At 44.7% G+C, this 19,009-nt stretch overlaps 1 protein-coding gene across 4 annotated transcripts in view; it reads left to right on the top strand.

Annotated features, from left to right (window-relative positions):
* RIN3 (Ras and Rab interactor 3) overlaps positions 1 to 19,009 on the top strand; it is a 97,341-nt gene that overhangs the window by 61,713 nt on the left and 16,619 nt on the right. For all 4 annotated transcript variants that reach the window (XM_073578130.1, XM_073578128.1, XM_073578129.1 and 1 more), the window contains 5 exons: positions 2,656 to 2,747; positions 10,953 to 12,707; positions 13,221 to 13,529; positions 16,126 to 16,257; positions 16,791 to 16,954. In XM_073578130.1, coding sequence (XP_073434231.1) covers positions 2,656 to 2,747; positions 10,953 to 12,707; positions 13,221 to 13,529; positions 16,126 to 16,257; positions 16,791 to 16,954 — 2,452 coding nt within the window. The remainder of the gene's footprint in view (positions 1 to 2,655; positions 2,748 to 10,952; positions 12,708 to 13,220; positions 13,530 to 16,125; positions 16,258 to 16,790; positions 16,955 to 19,009) is intronic.

The raw sequence follows: 19,009 nt of genomic DNA, 5'->3' as shown, positions 1-19,009 counted from the left end.
GACCCGTCCAGCTTCCTGCCGCCGCCCGCGCTTCCTGTCTCTGACTGACACAGAGAGGAGCGCGGCCGCTGCTGTGTCAGAGCGAGGAAGCGCGGGCGATGCTGCGGACAGGTGAGAGGAGAGAGGTGGTGTCTGTGTGTGTGTGTGTGTGTGTGTGTGTGTTTGTCTGTGTTTGTGTAGGTTAGCCTGGCCCTGGAGAAGATGGGGACATGAGGAGAAGACCGTGATGGGGAGAGAAGGCCATGATGCCTGGGGTAATGGTAAAAGGCATTGATGGGAGTGATGGGGAGAAGGCAATGATGGGAGTGATGGAGAGACGGCAGTGATGGGGTGAAGGCAGTGATGGGGAGAAGGCAATGATGGGGAGAAGGGGGTGATGGGGTGAAGGCAATGATGGGATGATGGAGCAGGCAAGGATGGGGGTGATGGAGCACTCATTCAAAACCTATGGTGAGTTGAGTCACATTATAAATGTTATTTAATTATAAGTATGCACTGCTAAACTACAACTGCGTCCATAGTCCCGCCCCCTTATGACCAAAGCCCCGCCCCTGCCACACCTCCATCCCCACCCTGCCGGGCCATGGAAGAATGGTCTTGCTTGAAACCGGTCCCTGGTGCAAAAAAGGTTGGGGACCACTGCTATAGAGGGCAGGTTTTTAGTAGAGTAGGAGGAAACGACCAGTTCTCATTTCAGTGCCAGAACACCCCCCCCCCCCCCCCCCCCGGACGTTTTTCTTACAAGCAAGAGATGATATCTACAATCATGGCCAAAAGTTTTGAGAATTACACGAATATTATATTTTCACATGATCTGCTGGCCTCTGGTTTTTATGTGTGTTTGTCAGATGTTTTTATCACATACAGAAATATAATTGCAATCATATTATGAGTAGCAAAAGGTTATATTGACAGTTAGAATGAGTTAATGCAGCAAGTCAATATTTGCAGTGTTGACCCTTCTTCTTCAGGACCTCAGCAATTCTCCCTGGCATGCTCTCAATCAACTTCTGGATCAAATCCAGACTGATAGCAGTCCATTCTTGCAAAATCAATGCTTTTATTTTGTCTGAATTTGAAGGTTTTTGTTTGTCCACCCGTCTCTTGATGATTGACCACAAGTTCTCAATGGGATTAAGATCTGGGGAGTTTCCAGGCCATGGTCCCAAAATCTGTATGTTTTGTTCCCTGAGCCATTTAGTTATCACCTTTTGCTTTATGGCAAGGTGCTCCATCATGTTGAAAAAGGCATTGTTGATCGCCAAACTGCTCTTGGACGGTTGGGAGAAGTTGCTCTTGGAGGACATTCTGGTACCATTCTTTATTCAGGGCTGTGTTTTTAGGCAAGACTGAGAGAGAGCCCATTCCCTTGGCTTAGAAGCAACCCCACACATGAATGGTTTCAGGATGCTTGACAGTTGGCATGAGTCAAGACTGGTGGTAGCGCTCACCTGGTCTTCTCCGAATAAGCCGTTTTCCAGATGTCGCAAACAATCGAAAAGGGGATTCATCAGAGAAAATTACTTTACCCCAGTCCTCAGCAGTCCACACCCTGTACCTCTTGCAGAATATCAGTCTGTCCATGATGTTTTTCCTGGAGAGAAGTGGCTTCTTTGCTGCCCTCCTTGAGACCAGGCCTTGCTCCAAGAGTCTCCGCCTCACAGTGCGTGCAGATGCACTCACACCTGCCTGCTGCCATTCCTGAGCAAGCTCTGCACTGCTGGTAGCCCGATCCCGCAGCTGAAACACTTTTAAGAGACAGTCCTGGCGCTTGCTGGTCTTTCTTGGGCGCCCTGGAGCCTTTTTGGCAACAAGGGAACCTCTCTCTTTGAAGTTCTTGATGATGCAATAGATTGTTGACTGAGGTGCAATCTTTCTTGCTGCAATACTCTTCCCTGTTAGGCCATTTTTGTGCAGTGCAATGATGACTGCACGTGTTTCTTCAGAGATAACCATGGTTAACAGAAGAGAAACAATGATGCCAAGCACCAGCCTCCTTTTAAAGTGTCCAATGGTGTCATTCTTACTTAATCATGACAGATTGATCTCCAGCCCTGTCCTCATCAACACCCACACCTGTGTTAATGGAGCAATCACTGAAACGATGTTAGCTGGTCCTTTTAAGGCAGGGCTGCAATGATGTTGAAATGTGTTTTGGGGGATAAAGTTCATTTTCTAGGCAAATATTGACTTTGCAAGTAATTGCTGTTAAGCTGATCACTCTTTATAACATTCTGGAGTATATGCAAATTGCCATTAGAAAAAATGAAGCAGTAGACTTTGTAAAAATTAATATTTGTGCCATTCTCAAAACTTTTGGGCATGACTGTAGCAATTGATGCAAACTGGCCACAGAAGGTAAATTACTTATTGTCAGCATTCCGCAGCCCAGATATGCACTGAGATTACGTGAAAAGCCCGGACAACCCCTTTAAGGTTTTCCATCAGAGACTTGCAGCTTTGCGTGTCCGGCTCTGGTGTCTGCACTGTCCCCTTTCTCTCCGCGTTGGAATCACCGTGTGGCCTGGAGGGTTTCAGTTCTTTGCTCTTCCTGTAATGGGGAAACTTCCTCTGCGCTCGCTGATAAGCGAAACACAATTCTGACATTTACAGAGTTCTGAAAACTTGACCATCATCCATCGTCCTCTCTCTTAGGGATATTCTACCCTCTGTCCTGAAGTTGCCGCCTGCGATATCCAGCGCCCAGAGCCTGCAAGACCTGGAAGAGATTTCCAACCTTGGCACAGGTGAGTGACGCAGTATTCATCTCCCACCTCTGCTGTGTGATACTAGAAGTCCCAGCATGTCCTGAGAGTATGCTGGGAGTTGTAGTATTGCACATTTTACTGCATTTTTAAATCTTGCACACAAACCCAAAACTATGAGTTCTCCCCAACATCAGCTGAGCACAACAGTTCCAAGTAATGACCTGTAAACATCTAGAAAAAAATTGCTTCTGGAATTAACCCCTTTCTGACCTCGGACGGAATAGTACGTCCGTGGTTAGATCCCCACCTTGATAAGGGCTCCAGCGGTGAGCCCACATCAAAACCAGGACCGTCAGCTGTTTTGAACAGCTGACATGTGCCTGCAATTGGCGCAGGTGGAATCGCGATCCACGCGGGTCGATTAACTAATTAAACGCCACAGTCAAACACTGACCGCGGCATTTAACCCCTTAACCCCAAGGGTGATTTGCACGTTCATGACCGGGCCAATTTTTACAATTCTGACCACTGTCCCTTTATGAAACGCTTCCATGGATCGCGGTGATTCGGACATTGTTTTCTCGTGACATATTGTACTTCATGATAGTGGTAAAATTTCATTCATATAACTTGCGTTGATTTGTGAAAAAAATGGAAATTTGGTGAAAATTTCACAATTTTCCAACTTTGAATTTTTATGCCCTTAAATCACAGAGATACGGCACACAAAAAACTTAATAAGTAACATTTCCCACATGTTTACTTTACATCAGCACAATTTTGGAACCAAAATTTTTTTTGTTAGGAAGTTATAAGGGTTAAAAGTTGACCAGCGATTTCTCATTTTTACAACACCATTTTATTTTTACGGACCACATCACATTTGAAGCCACTTTGAGGGGTCTATATGATAGAAAATACCCAAAAGTGACACCATTCTAAAAACTACACCCCTTAAGGTGCTCAAAACCACATTCAAGAAGTTTATAAACCCTTCAGGGACTTCACAGGAATTTTTTGAATATTTAAAAAAAAAAAAAATGAACATTTAACTTTTTTTCACAAAAAAAAATACTTCAAGCTCATTTTTTTATATTTTACCAAGTGTAAAATGAGAAATTGGAATGGAAAAGTTATTGTGCAATTTGTCCTGAGCACGCTGATACCTGATATGTGGGGGGGGGGGGAACCACTGTTTCGGTGCATGGCAGAGCTCAGAAGGGAAGGAGCGCCGTTTGACTTTTTCAATGCAAAATTGGCTGGAATTCAGATCGGATGCCATGTCACGTTTGGAGAGCCCCTGATGTACCTAAACAGTGGAAACCCCCCACAAGTGACCCCATTTTGGAAACTAGACCCCCCAAGGAACTTATCTAGATATGTGGTGAGAAGTTTCAACCCACAAGGGCTTCACAGAAGTTTATAACGTACAGCGGTAGAATTAAAAAATAATTTTTTCCACAAAAATGATCTTTTCACCCCCAATTTTTATTTTCCCAAGGATAACCGGACCCAAAAAGTTATTGTGCAATTTGTCTTGAGTACGCTGATACCCCATATGTGGGTGTAAACGACTATTTGGGCGCATGGCAGAGCTCGGAAGGGAAGCGGCGCCATTTGACTTTTTTGGCTGGAATTGAGATCGGACACCATGTCGCGTTTGGAAGGCCCCTGATGTACCTAAACAGAGGAATCCCCCCACAAGTGACACCATTTTGGAAACTAGACCCCCTAAGGAACTTATCTAGATGTGTGGTGAGCACTTTCAATCCCCAACGGCTTCACACAAGTTTATAATGCCCGGGCGTGAAAATAAAAAAAAATCGTAGTTTTCCACAAACATGATCATTTAGTCCCCAATTTTTTTTTATTTTCCCAAGGATACCAGGAGAAAATGGACCCCAAAAGTTGTTGTCCAATTTGTCCTGAGTACACCGATACCCCATATGTGGGAGAAAACTACTGTATGGGCACACGTCGGGGCTCGGAAGGGAAGTAGTGACATTTTGGAATACAGACTTTGATGGAATGGTCTGCGGGTGTAATGTGCGTTTGGAGAGCCTCTGATGTGTCTAAACTATTGAAACTCCCCACAAGTGACCCCATTTTGGAAACTAGACCCCCCACGGAACTTATCTAGATGTGTGGTGAGCACTTTGAACCCCCAAGTGCTTCACAGAAGTTTATAACGCCTGGGCGTGAAAATAAAAAAATCATTTTTTTTCCACAAAAATGATATTTTTGCCCCCAATTTTTTATTTTCCTAAGGGCAACAGGAGAAATAGGACCCCAAAAGTTGTTTTGCAATTTGTCCTGAGTAGGCTGATACCCCATATGTGGGAGTAAAACACTGTTTGGGCGCATGGCAGAGCTTGGAAGGGAAGGAGCACCATTTGACTTTTTCAACGCAGAATTGGCTGGAATTGAGATCAGACGCCATGTTGCGTTTGGAGAGCTCCTGATGTGCCCAAACAGTGGAAACCTCCCAATTCTAACTCCAACCCTAACCCCAACACATCCCTAGCCCTAACCCTAATGGGAAAATGGAAATAAATACAGTACATTTTTTTTTAATTTTATTTTTTTTCCCTAACTAAGGGGGTTATAATGGGGGGTTTGATTTACTATTTATAGCAGGTTTTTATGTTTGGCAGCTGTCGCACGCTAAAAGACGCTTTTTATTATAAAAATAGTTTTTGCATCACCACATATTGGGAGCTATAATTTTTCCATATTTTGACCCACTGAGTCATGTGAGGTCTTGTTTTTTGCAGGACGAGTTGACGTTTTTATTGCTACCATTTTCGGGCACGTGACATTTTTTGATCGCTTTTTATTCCAATTTTTGGGACGCAGAATGACCAAAAAATAATGTTTTATTATCATACCGCTGAACAAAAAGTGCAATAACGCGCGATCAAAAAGACTCATATAAATATCCATGGTACCGCTGAAAATGTCATTTTGTCCCGCGAAAAACGAGCTGCTATACAGTGTCATCAGTGAAAAAATAAAGTTATAGCTCGCAGAATAAAGCGATGCAAAAATAATTATTTTTTTATATAAAATTGTTTTTATTTCGTAAAAGCGCCAAAACATAAAAAGACATAAATGAGGTATCGCTGTAACCGTACTGACCCGAAGACTAAAACCACTTTAAACGCACCACCCAAAAGAAATTCATGAAACGCTGGTTTTTGCTTTTGTTTTTATTTTTTAAGGGGTTCGCTAAAGGGGTTAACTAATGGGACAGCTTTATAGGGCAGGTCGTTACGGACGCGACGATACCAAATATGTGTACTTCTATTGTTTTTTTTTTTATTTCCAAAAAATGAATTTATTAGGGAATTTTTTTTTTTTTAAATTTATTTAGCGATTTTTTTTTTTTTTTTTTTTTTTTTTTTTTTTTTTTTTTTTTTTCCCCTTTAATTATTTTTACACTTTTTTTTTAAATTTAACTTTATTATAATGTCCTAGGGGGGACATCACTGTCCTGTGACAGATCGCTGATCTGTCACATCACAGATCACTGTGACAGATCAGCGATCTGTCACAGGCATTGAAGAAGACTTCCTCTTGCCTGCGCTTTGCTGGCACTGAGGAAGTCAGCTCCCTGCAGGCCCCCGAAAGTCCCTGTCACCATCTTGGATTCGGAGACCTGCAGGGAAGGAGACCCTCGCAGCAGCGCTGCACATTGCGCTGCTGTGGGGGGCTCAGGGAAGCAAGGAGGGAGCCCCATCCCTGCCGATGCTTCCCTTTAACACCAGGTACACCGCGATTGTGTTTGATCGCGGTGTGCAAGGGGTTAACGTGTCGGGGGCGGTCCGTGACCGCCCCTGACACATTGTGCTTGGTGTCAGCTGTGATAATCAGCTGACACCCGGCCACGATCAGCGGCGCTCACCACGTGGGCGCCACTGATCGCTGTGACGTACTATCCCGTCCCTGGGAATTATGTCCCAGGGCACATGGACGGGATAGTACGTCACATGGCAGTAAGGGGTTAGCAAGTGTTTCCGGCGGCCGGAAATACGCGCATCGCCGACCCCCGTCACGTGATCGAGGGTCAGCGATGCTTTGGCATAACATCCAGAGGTCTCAGAAACCTCTATGGTTGTTGATGCCAAATTGATGTGACCGCAACCCAGTGTTCGGCGCTCATAGCAATGCTGTATTTCTGCTGCATAGAGGCGATCTGCTCAATCATGTATTGGATGCTTCTAGCCTTCCATGGAGGCTATTGAAGCATGCCAAAATTTAAAAAAAAAAAAAAAAATTAAATTTTAAATCACCCCCCCCCCCTTCACCCCATTCAAAATAAAACAATAAAAAAAATCTCACATACACATATTTGGTATCGCAGCGCTCAGAATCACCCGATCTATCAATAAAAAAAAAAAGGATTAATCCGATCGCTAAAAGGTGTAGCGGAAAAAAAAATCAAAACGCGACATCTGCACATAAATCGTATCCTTAAAAACGTCAGCTCGGCATGCAAAAAATAAGCCCTCACCCAACCCCAGATCACGAAAAATGGAGACGCTACGGGTATTGGAAAATGGCGCAATTTTGTTTAACCCCTTCCTTACCAATGACGGAATAGTACGTCATCGGTAAGGATCCCCTGCTTTGAGGTGGGCTCTGGTGGTGAGCCCACCTCAAAGCCGCGACATGTCAGCTGTTATGAATAGCTGAATACACAAAATAAGGTTGCACTCTATCATCCTAAAGCATGTCAGTATAGAATATAAGAAACTTGAACAGCAATACAGCTATGGAATATTAAGAAACAATGAGACGCTTAGCATATAACTTGGCCAATTTATATCTGCCCATCAACCAACATCAAGGTGGCCTCAAAATCTGATGGGTACCTACACCCAGGAATTCGGACATCAGCCTTAGAGAGGTATTCACACAGTGTAGGTACCCATCAGATTTTGAGGCCACCTCGACGCTGGTTGATGGGCAGATATAATTTGGCCAAGTTATATGCGAAGCGTCTCATATTTTTTCTTAATATTCCATAGCTGTATTGCTGTTCAAGTTTCTTATATTCTATACTGACATGCTTTAGCATGATAGAGTGCAACCTTATTTTGTGTATTGTATATGGAGGTAGCTCCTCCTGGAATGCACCTATTCACACTAGTCTGGATGTGCCAGTTATGAACAGCTGACATGTGCCAGCAATAGGCGCGAGCGGAATCGCCGTCCGCCTGCGCCTATTAACTCGTTAAATCCCGCTGTCAAAGCTGACAGTGGGCATTTCAATAGCACTTCCAGCTGCCGGGCCAGAAATGAGCTCATCGCCAACCCCCGTCACGTGATCGGGGGTCGACAACGCGTTGCCTGGACAACCACAGGTGTCATAGAGACCTCTATGGTTGTTCCAGGCAGATGGCTTTGAGTGCCGCCCGGTGGTCGGCGCTCAAAGCACAGCAGTAAATCTGCTACATGTGGGCGATCTGCTCATCGCCCACATGTAGCAGAGCCGATCGGGTTGTGCATGCTTCTAGCCTCCTATGGAGGCTATTGAAGCATGCCAAAAGTTTAAAAAAAAAAAAAAAAATGTTTAACAAAAAAAAACCTAAACGTTCAAATCACCCCCCTTTCGCCCCAATCAAAATAAAACTATAAAAAAATCCCACATACACATATTAGGTATCGCCGCATTCAGAATCGCCCAATCTATCAATAAAAAAAAGCACTAACCCGATCGCTAAACGGCGTAGCGAGGAAAAAAATTAAAAACGCCAGAATTACGTTTTTTTGGTCGCCACGACATTGCATTAAAATGCAATAACGGGCGATCAAAAGAACGTATCTGCACAAAAATTGTATCATTAAAAACGTCAGCATGTTACGCAAAAAATAAGCTCTCACCCGACCCCAGATCACAAAAAATGGAGATGCTACGGGTCTCAGAAAATTGCGCAATTTTTATTTATTTTTTTTTTTTTAGCATACTTTGGAATTTTTTTCACCACTTAGATAAAAGAGAACATAGACATGTTTGGCATCTATGAACTCGTAATGACCTGGAGAATCATAGTGGCAGGTTAGATTTTGTATCTAGTGAACATATCAGAAAAGCCAAGCAAAAAACAAGTGTGGGATTGCACTTTTTTTGCAATTTCACCGCACTTGGAATTTTTCTTCCCATTTTCGAGTACACAACATGGTAAAACCAATGTTGTTGTTTAAAAGTACAACTCGTCCCGCAAAAAATAAGCCCTCACATGGCCATATTGATGGAAAAATAAAAAAAAGTTATGGCTCTGGAAAGAAGGGGAGAGAAAAACGAAAAATCGAAAAAAGCTCCGGGAGTGAAGGGGTTAAGCAAACTTTGGAATTTTTTTCACCACTTAGACAAAAAAGAACGTAGACATGTTTGGTGTCTATGAACTTGTAATGACCTGGAGAATCATAATGGCAGGTTAGTTTTAGCATTTAGTGAACCTAGCAAAAAAGCCAAACAAAAAACATGTGTGAGATTGCACTTTTTTGCAATTTCACCGCACTTGGAATTTTTTTCCCGTTTTCTAGTACACGACACGGTAAAACCAATAGTGTTGTTCAAAAGTGCAACTTGTCCCGCAAAAAATAAGCATTCACACGGCCATATTGACGGAAAAATAAAAGTTATGGCTCTGTGAAGAAGGGGAGCGAAAAACGAAAACGCAAAACCAAAAAATGCTGGGGTCATTAAGTGGTTAAACAGATGTCACATTTCTATCAGGAAACTTCTGTATTAGTGTGAGAACTTGAGTTCAGGTAAGGGGCATGGAGGCCTGCAATGGGGATGGGGTTGTTGTTTATCTCTATATACAGGGAGCTCCCCCTAGTGGTGGCTGCAAACAGAATCTTATCATGTATCTGTATACAAGGAGCTCCCTCTAGTGGTGGCTGCAGACAGAATCTTATCATGCATCTCTCTATACAGTGAACTCCCCCTAGTGGTGGCTGCAGACAGGATCTTATGTATCTCTGTATACAGGGAGCTCCCCCTAGTGGTGGCTGCAGACAGGATCTCATCATGTATCTCTTTATACAGGGAGCTCCCCCTAGTGGTGGCTACAGACAGGATCTCATCATGTATCTCTCTATACATGGAGCTCCCCCTAGTGGTGGCTGCAGACAGGATCTTGTCATGTATCTCTGTATATAGGGAGCTCCCCCTAGTGGTGGCTGCAGACAAGTTCTTATCATGTATCTCTGTATACAGGGAGCTCACTTTTGTGGTGGCTGCAGACAGAATCTTATCATGTATCTCGGTATACAGGGAGCTCCCCCTAGTGGTGGCTGCAGACAGGATCTTATCATGTATCTTTGTATACAGGGAGCTCCCCCTAGTGGTGGCTGCAGACAGAATCTTATCATGTATCTCTGTATACAGGGAGCTCACTCTAGTGGTAGCTGTAGTCCTCACTAGTGAGGGCTGGGTGATGTTTCCAGCAATAATCTGTTGAAGTTTTGGCCCAGAGTCTTATATAAAACTATATAAAACCTTTTTAAGGTTTTTATGATTTCTCTACAACTAACAGATTGTGTTTTTTTTTGTTTTTTTTTATTGTTACTTTTCCCCGAGTCCAGCGTCTCCATCACTGCTCCGATATCTGCTATCAATAACTGAGCTCAGTGTCTCTACCCAGGCTATCAGCACGAGTCGCTGCACTCTGTTCTAGTCTGCAGCCAATAACGACACAGGGAGCAGCGATGGAGACTTGCTGCTGGACCCATGGAGGGTGAATAAAGCTTTTTTTTTTTTTTTTTTTTTTTTATTTGGCAAGATTATGTAGCTGGGAAACTAGTAGAACAGCTTTTAAGGAGCTATTTTGTAACTTTTGGATGTCAACCTAATACTTTGACTACTGCCATATACTAGTCAATTGTTTGGACCCTGTTGCTGGCTCTTTGTGTTGCAGTGGATATGAGGGCATCACGTGTGCACTACATGACCTCTGCTCTTAATTCTGCGCATGCACCAGACGCATCCAATGTCGCTGGTCACATTGGTCAAGGTTTTCCCTCACTAGCGCAGCCCCACAGCCATGTCTTCCATCTGCGATGCGGCTCTTGATTCCACAGAACAGTGGCAGCACTGATGCGATCAGGCAACTTTGTGTGACACGACACCGGCAGCCTCTGCACTTCTACTTGCTCCGCACTATCGTATCACTGGAACCAATATTTCTAAAATGTTCCAATTCTTCTTTTTTTTTTTTTTTTTCCCTGGCACAGGATTCTGGACTTCTGCCCTAAGAGACAAATTTTCTAGCACCTCTCAGTCTGCGAAATCTACCCCTCCTGGGAATCTCCGGAGTAACAACATTGGGTGTGTGCAAGAGGGTTCTGGCGAATTTAGTGACTGTACGTGCGAGATTGAAATTTCTGTAGGAAATGACCGTCTGTGGTTTGTCAGTCCAATATTTATAGAAGAATGTAGCAACACAAACTCCTCTGAGAAACTTCCTCTTCCTCACTGTACTGCCAAGCCTGATATTCAGTGGCCCAAAGTCATGCATCGGAGACCGCCACCGCCGCCTCCTCCCCCTGTGTTACATAAGCCTCCGCTGCCCTCTGTTCCTCCATCTGCTCCTCCCTCAAATTATATCTGTTCAGACTTTGCCTCACATGCACTAAACTCTCCGACGTGGTCAAGTCCATCAATATCTGAAAGAAAGTCTCCAACTCCAGAGCCTCCTCCAACTGAGACCCCTGCCAAGCCTCCTCTATCAGGAACCCCTATTGTGTCTGCTGCCTCTGAGACCCCTGCTCCATGTTGTCAACCTGAGCTATCTCCATCTCAAAGTCTATGTCCGCCACCTACGACTTCTATACCCAACCTTGTGGATCTACTAGACTGCTCTTCTCTCATTGACCATCCCACTAGATCTCCTCCATCGGGTCCTCCCCCGGTCTCTTCACCAGATCTTCTTTCTCTGAGTGATTCTAGCCTGGATTCTTCTCTTCCATCACAGTCAGAATCTACCCTGCTCTCATTTACTTCTCAGGCCACAGACAAAAAAGTCCCTCAGACAAAGGAATCTCCAGTTTCTTCCGGTGACGTGGACCTTCTCAAGGAACCTTTAAAAAACATGAAAATCAACGTGTTCGAAAACAGCTCCCCTCCACAACAAGTACGCCAAACATTGTCTCCGGTTCGTGTTCCCCCAGCGGTGCCAAGAAGGCGACAATCTAGTAAGGTTCTTGAGAATGTGGCCAGTAGTAATGTAGTAAAGGATGAAGTTGGGGCAAGACCAAGCTCAAGGCAGGTTACTGAAAAATCTGCAACTCTTGGAAGCAAATCCGGGACATTGATGGAGCAGCCGAGGGCTGTAGTGGAAAATGGAAAGAAGACTTGCCCGGTCCCACCACCCAGAAAGAAGAAACTTAGCGGTAGGTCATCCTCAGTGCCACCAGATAAAGGCAAATCTGATGGCAAACGTGTCTTGGAGATGGAAAAAGTTTCAAAAAATTCTGAAAGCAAATTTGGTGTGGTTAAAGGCAAAATATCCCAGAAAAAGCGATTGTCCTCCCCGATGCACAGGGCCTCCAAGCCACCTCTGCCTTCACATGGCTCAGAGCAGTCATTGCCGAACCCAGAGGCAGACTCTTACTCTACCAGCAGCGCGGATGAAGACTCTGAGCCACCCACTAGTGCCTCAATTAAAAAGTCACATTCCTTCATGCTGGACAGGGCCAAGAACCGACTGTCCATTGTGGCCATTACCCATGTCTTCTCTGCCTTCATGTCGGCAGACCGTAAGTTGCAGAAGAAGATCACGGAGTTGGCTCATGATAAAGCCTCTTACTTTGGGAACTTGGTCCAGGACTATAAAGCTTACAGTCTGGAGATGATGGCCAAACAGAGCTCCAGCACGGAGATGCTCCAGGAGATTCGGCTCATGATGACTCAACTAAAGAGCTACCTGGTGCAGAGCACAGAGCTGAAGTCCATGGTGGATTATACCCTGTACACCGATGACAAGATAGGTAAGACTAAAGGATTGGATTGGTGAAGATCAGATTACATTGTTTGGATGTTGAGTCATTGTAGAGAGATGTCGATCTTGTACGACCTGTGGTGATGTCTCATGTGTAATGGAGGCCACAGTCATGTGATGGCAGCAGATTCCTGGCCATAATCTTATTGGTCACATCTGCCGATTAATGTTGTGTGCATTCACCATCAACCACATAGCAGATATTGGTCTTCAGATAAAGATCTCCTGACATATGGCAGATTATTTGGCTGTGGTACTAACTGGAGTGGTAGGTGCGGAGTCTGTAGTGAAGTTGTCCTGTGCGTGATCCCATGAGACCAGGGAATATCTGCCATCTCCCTTAATACACTATATCTGGCTGTTGGGGGAGGGCTCACCGTTTCCTTACGGAAAGCTTCTGCTGCTGCTTTTGGGAATGTTGATGGATGAATAGAAATTGACAATATGTTACATCGTACGTCACTTTGTTACTATAATCCTCCCACTCTTTCTTTCCATGCAGAAGCCATAGTGGAAGCTGCCCTGTGTAAGTGCGTCTTGAAACCCCTAAAATCAGCTATTGAATGTTATTTGCGTGAGATCCACAACAAGGATGGCTCGCTGCGGCTTCTCACGGAGAACCAACAGGTTATCCAGGAGACTACCACCACCGAGCTGGGCGTCACCACCAGCGTGCCAGACAGCAGCGTCATGGAGAAAATCTTGCACAAGTTTGGCACCATGCACAAGACCTACTCCCCGGAGAAGAAGATCTCCTACCTGCTGAAGGCGTGCAAGCTGATCTATGACTCCATGGCAGCAGGAAATCCAGGTAACTACCGATATGGCAAATCCAGGGGCTGGTTGGCAAATTGTGGCTGGGGGCAAGCACAAAGCACTGGTCTATACTTAAAAAACAGTCATTATCTGGCCAGTGTTAAGAAAGGGGTGTGTTGGAATAAGAGGTGCACATCACATCTGTGGAGTGTGGTGTCTCTCCACCAGGATTGTTTATATGTCAACACGTTTCGAGATGATCACACCTCTTCATCAGGACAAACCACAATGATGGGGTATTAGGGTATGGTGGTTTGTCCTGCTGAAGAGGTGTGATTACACCGAAACACATTGACAAAAACGTATCCATACCGCATCTGGTCTGGTCTCCTACCATATATTGGATTCTCGCGAGTGCAGGTTTTATATCCACTTCCATCTCCAAGTTATAAGACTCTACCAGGATTGTAATGCACTACCTGACCATAGTACATTTCTTTCTGGTGCTTCTGATCACTGAGGAGGCGCAAACCACAGGCCACTGACACCCATCAGTCTGGGAAAAGTCTCCTGCTTCATCTTCTAATCAGCACGGTCTAAAGAATACCTTTTTATACATTGTGGGCTTATATACAGGTTGCTGGATTGTGGTAATTGACCAGTTAATATTAGGAAACCTGGTGAAGTTTGCAGCATTGAGAGATATAACCTCCATGGAACATGAGCATTCCAAATGAAAATCTAGTAGTTGCTCACCACTGAGGGACTGAACTTCTACAAAGGAGTCTGATGGCTTATATGATCTGACATTTGGTACATATTCAGTATATGTTAGTACCCAGATACAGTACGAGAACCGAGTCTAAGACTGGTCATCTAAAACTTACTGTTTCTATGTAGTTGTCTAAAGAAAAAAGCCAGACTACTGCATAGATATGGTACCAGACCCATACCCAAGGTTAGAGTTTTTCGAACACTGCAAATGACTCATACAGTGTCACATTTCCCCGGTATACCCAACACGAGTGGGTGGTGACATGATCACAAGTATGTAATTTGCTGAGTTATGGTCACATGCCAACTAGACCCTCCTCTTCTTCTACAATAGGTGCTAATGAGATAAGTGACAGTCTAGTTGGGATGTGCCTGTGAATTGCATTGTGATTATGTGACCAACTGTTCGCTCTGGGAATCGTGACAGTGTGCAGTGCAATCTGCAGGTCCATAAAGTGACTACAGGAATTTGTTGAGCCTGAAATGGCCCCTGAATATATAGATGCAGTCCAGTCTCTTTATTTTGACTTTTGCAACGTACTCGCTCCAGCAAGTCACTAATGTCCAACTGAGCTGCCCACAAGAAAGCTCACAGTATCCAGCTCCGGATTACCCTGTGTGTTCTTTAACATAATGTCATGCACCTAGTATATACATACAGGATAATACCTGACCGGTAAAGAGATGAGCCCATTAATTTCCCAAGTTCGGCTGCCAAGTCAGTAGTTGTAGCTGCTGCATGGGAACAGCTTCCAACCAGCCAACATCCTTGGTGGCTTTTAGCTTGTAGCTTGACCTAACGTCATGTATCAGTCACACTGACACAAGGATGACAACATGACAGGAGCGCAGATCGGAGCAGCTGTGAATGAAGCTGTGCCGCAGAGTTTATCCAGTGGCCGCAGAATACGGACCGTGCAGAGCGGGCACTGAATCCAAGCTCTGATTTTCTCTTGAGGGTCTGAGATCTGTAATACAATCTGTGCACAGTATCAGATATTACAGTGTCAGACACCTTCACATTGTGACGGTGTATACACCGGGTAGACATCAAATGCCTTTATCACAGTATAACATTGATGTCTAGATATCTGCACATATTATTCTTAATATTGCATTGGAATATAAAATCCAGTGTATACAGCTCAGTCTATACAGTATATTTGCCGGAGTCTGTGTGTGTCTCTGATACAGGGGGAGTTGATTTCTTGCTGTAGACTCTGCTTTTTTGCAGATCTGGCGACGCTGGAGCCGATAACTTTGTAACCAGCTCCGTGTGCTGTAATGTCTGCAGCAGCTCAGTAATGTGGTCAGTTATATCCTCAGCCAGATCCTGTATGAAGAGGTGAGCAGAGTCCTGCCATCCCTCACTGTCTGGAGAGTGGATGTATTGGGCCCCATCTGTAGCCGGAGCTCACACTCACTGACTGCTCCCCTCCAGCAGACAGAAGCAGCAGCGCTGCCCCCTATCCCCGCTCCCTGGTCTGTCGTGCTGTGATGGGGTCTGCGCTATATCTTAAATTGTGATTATGTGCCGGCGACATCAGCAGCCTATAAAATTGGCCTAGAGATCATAGACTGTATGACCTAGCCAAACCCTGGGCCTGAACTGTACCTGGTGTGAGGGAGAGGAGGTGACAGCTTATAGCAGCAGGATTACCAGGGCATGTACCCGGAACACCTATGTAAGAGCACACAGCTGAGTAGTGGTGTTACATAGGACTGCCAGTGACATGTGATGGGAATCGAGTACCAAATGTAGTAAGTTTTCCCTCTGGTGATGTGGCTATGAACTTTTGGTGCTGAGGTTTTGTTTTCTTCTTCTTCTTTTTTTTTTATTTTTTGTATTAACATTTTTCTTTGGGGTTTTTTTGTAGGGAAGCACCATGGAGCCGATGATTTCCTGCCGGTCCTTATGTACGTTCTGGCCCAGTGTGACCTCGTGTCTCTCCTCCTGGATGTGGAGTACATGATGGAGCTGATGGATCCGGCTTTGCAGCTCGGAGAGGGTAATGTCTACTCTACCAATTGTAAGACACCAAAGCTGCATGAAACCCGCTGCCTGTCCTATCACCCCCCCCACCCTGGTCCACTCCACACTGTAGACCTGTAGCGTTGGGGGAGAGGCGGTGTCTGGTCCGGACTCTGGTCCTTGTAATTCAGACCCTTTTTTTTTTTTTTTTGTTATAGTTCATATATGACATAAGTAAGGTCGAATAAAAGTAAGAGTAAATGCTTGAAATCCATATAGCACCAACAGTTGAAAGGTTATGTACAGTAATAGGGACAAGTGGCTGCAAAGGGAAAAGTGGAATTCCGCCATATCTAAACCTGTACAATCTCCCATATAATGCTCCTATCTAAACCTCTAATGGTAGTAGAGATATCGCTATATAAGGACGTTGATGATAATCCTGAAATAAGGAATGGCCACCACTGGTGTCCGCTCAACCCGATGCAGGTTTAATCGCCAGCTTCTTCTGCGGGGTGTCAAGTTTTGGCTCTTTTATCAGTCATAATGTTTCTACTGCTTGTTTTCCAGGCTCCTATTATCTGACCACGACGTATGGGGCGCTGGAACATATCAAGAACTACGATAAAATCACGGTCACCAGGCACCTGAGTCTGGAGGTGCAGGACTCCATCCACCGTTGGGAGCGGAGGCGCACGCTCAACAAAGCCAAGGTTTCTCGCTCCTCTATACAGGTAACCAGGGAGCAGAAAGTGAGGTAAAGAGATTAAGCCCTTAATGACCACCAAAACTTTTGAGATATTTAAAGTGTTATAAGTAAATAGCCCCCTCCCCAGGTGAAAACAAGTCTGCTGTCCACTATGGCTGACACCTGCTGGATTAGGCACCGTTGGTGTTGGCAGTGATCATGCTGATGTTAATCGTGACTAGTGTTCTGATGTAAAGAGGGAGTCCCCCCACCACCACGCTATAAGACCACTAGATTGGCAACACTGTGGCTACCTGCTGTGATCTGGACAAGTCCACTGGTCTGTGTTGGGTCTTGGTGTGATGGGAGATTGGAGCCATTTTGTTGTAACCCACAGATACCGAGCAGTGTGGACGGTGACATGGAAAACTGGAGCTTGCAGGTCTGTGGTGACAGGAGCTGCCAGGGAGTGGAGGGCTGAGGTATCAGCAGCCATGAGTGGCACCTGATTAGCAGCCTGGGATTAGTCGCACATTTCCAGGCTGCTGTTCACCACACCCCACTGTGGTCACTGCCGTGTTCAGAGCACAGCTGAGTAACTAGGACTATGCTGCGCCCTGATCACTGATTGTCTCCTTCAGGAGTAGTTATATAGCGATAGATGACTTGGTATACATGTATATCTTGGTTGATGACTCTACTGCCATAGCAGAGCTGTATGTAGTCTTCCACTGCTTTGGGGCATATGTGCATTACACACAGTATATGGAGGACTAGTGGGCCCACAACTCACCACACTGTATAATGGCCCCCATATTGAATGCAGGGCAGTGTTTGGTGGTCATTATACTTAGGGCAGTTGAGAGGGTACAGTAGGGTCATGCCACAATGTACTTGTGAAGGGTATTGTTAATGAATTCAGTGTGGGGGGGTATTTGATGGCATTAGACTCTATGGGTGAAATCCACAGGCCACAAGAGGAGGGTAATTATTTTTACATCATCTTCTGTGACTGGCAGACAACTTTGCAGCAAAATTATAAAAAAAAAAAAAAAAAAAAAAAAAAAGCCCCTCCCCCCTCCAAAAAAACTTAGAACTTCTGCTATGAGGGCCCCATGCAACACATCTGTGCAACATTTTAGCACAAACATATGTAGTGTACAAAGAGCAGCCATTGCCCAGAATAGTACTCAGAAATGGGTCTGATCTGTTGAGTGTGAGGTTTTGGATCACGAGACGCCATTTTCGAGGTGAGGGGTAATGTCACAGAGGTGCAGACCCCACCCAGTTACTGTAGTCATGTACCGCTTGCTCACATTGAGTTTTTGATGGCCAGTTTCATTGGCTGCTGCTCCTATTGTTATTTGATCATTTTGCATTTAAGGGTTTTTATAACATTCAAAATGACGTTATTAGAATGGTGCAACAGTAGCAATGGGTGCAGGGTGGTGCGGTGTTGTTTTGACCTACAAGTAGATAAGTCTCGAGACATGAAAAACGCTTTATGAAAATGGGGCAAATTGGAATTTGTTATAATGCATTTCAAAAGTGTATCGGACAAAATTTGTTGTTTAGGCAATATTTCATGTTAATGTTTTGGAATTACTGAGTGGCTAAGTCAAGTGACACTCATTCCAGACCAAATAAGGAGTGGGGGAGAGCATTTTGAGTGACCAATTTACCCAAACTGCGTGTTAATAATTTAAGCAGATCTAAGTAGTGCGGGGGCCTGACAGACATTTCTGCCCTGAGCTATTTATGGCATTAAAGTTATTGAAATTGACATTTTATGTTTGGTTTACACATCTGTAGTGTGCACATTATGTCACATGCAGCTGGTCAAGGGCCCTGTGTTTTTATGACTTGTGCTGTTCTACATCTGCACAACAGTTTCTGGCAGCGTCCTGGGAACTGTGCCCCAACACAGAAGAGGAAGCCATTACTGCTGAACCGTTTCCACCTTCCTCATCCGTAATAGAAACTTTGCTCTGATCAGCGTCACTTTGTGGGGATAATGCTGCAGCTTCCACATCTCCCGCTGATTGACACATTGACATTTTTTAGGGAGAAAGTAGGGCAAATATTGGTGTGTCAGAAAAAG

This window comes from Dendrobates tinctorius, unplaced genomic scaffold, assembly GCF_039654945.1.
Source record: "Dendrobates tinctorius isolate UK_male_01 unplaced genomic scaffold, ASM3965494v1 ptg000058l, whole genome shotgun sequence".
Lineage (NCBI taxonomy): Eukaryota > Metazoa > Chordata > Amphibia > Anura > Dendrobatidae > Dendrobates > Dendrobates tinctorius.
Note: the sequence above shows the minus strand (reverse complement) of the source record. Positions and strands in the feature narration are given on the sequence as shown.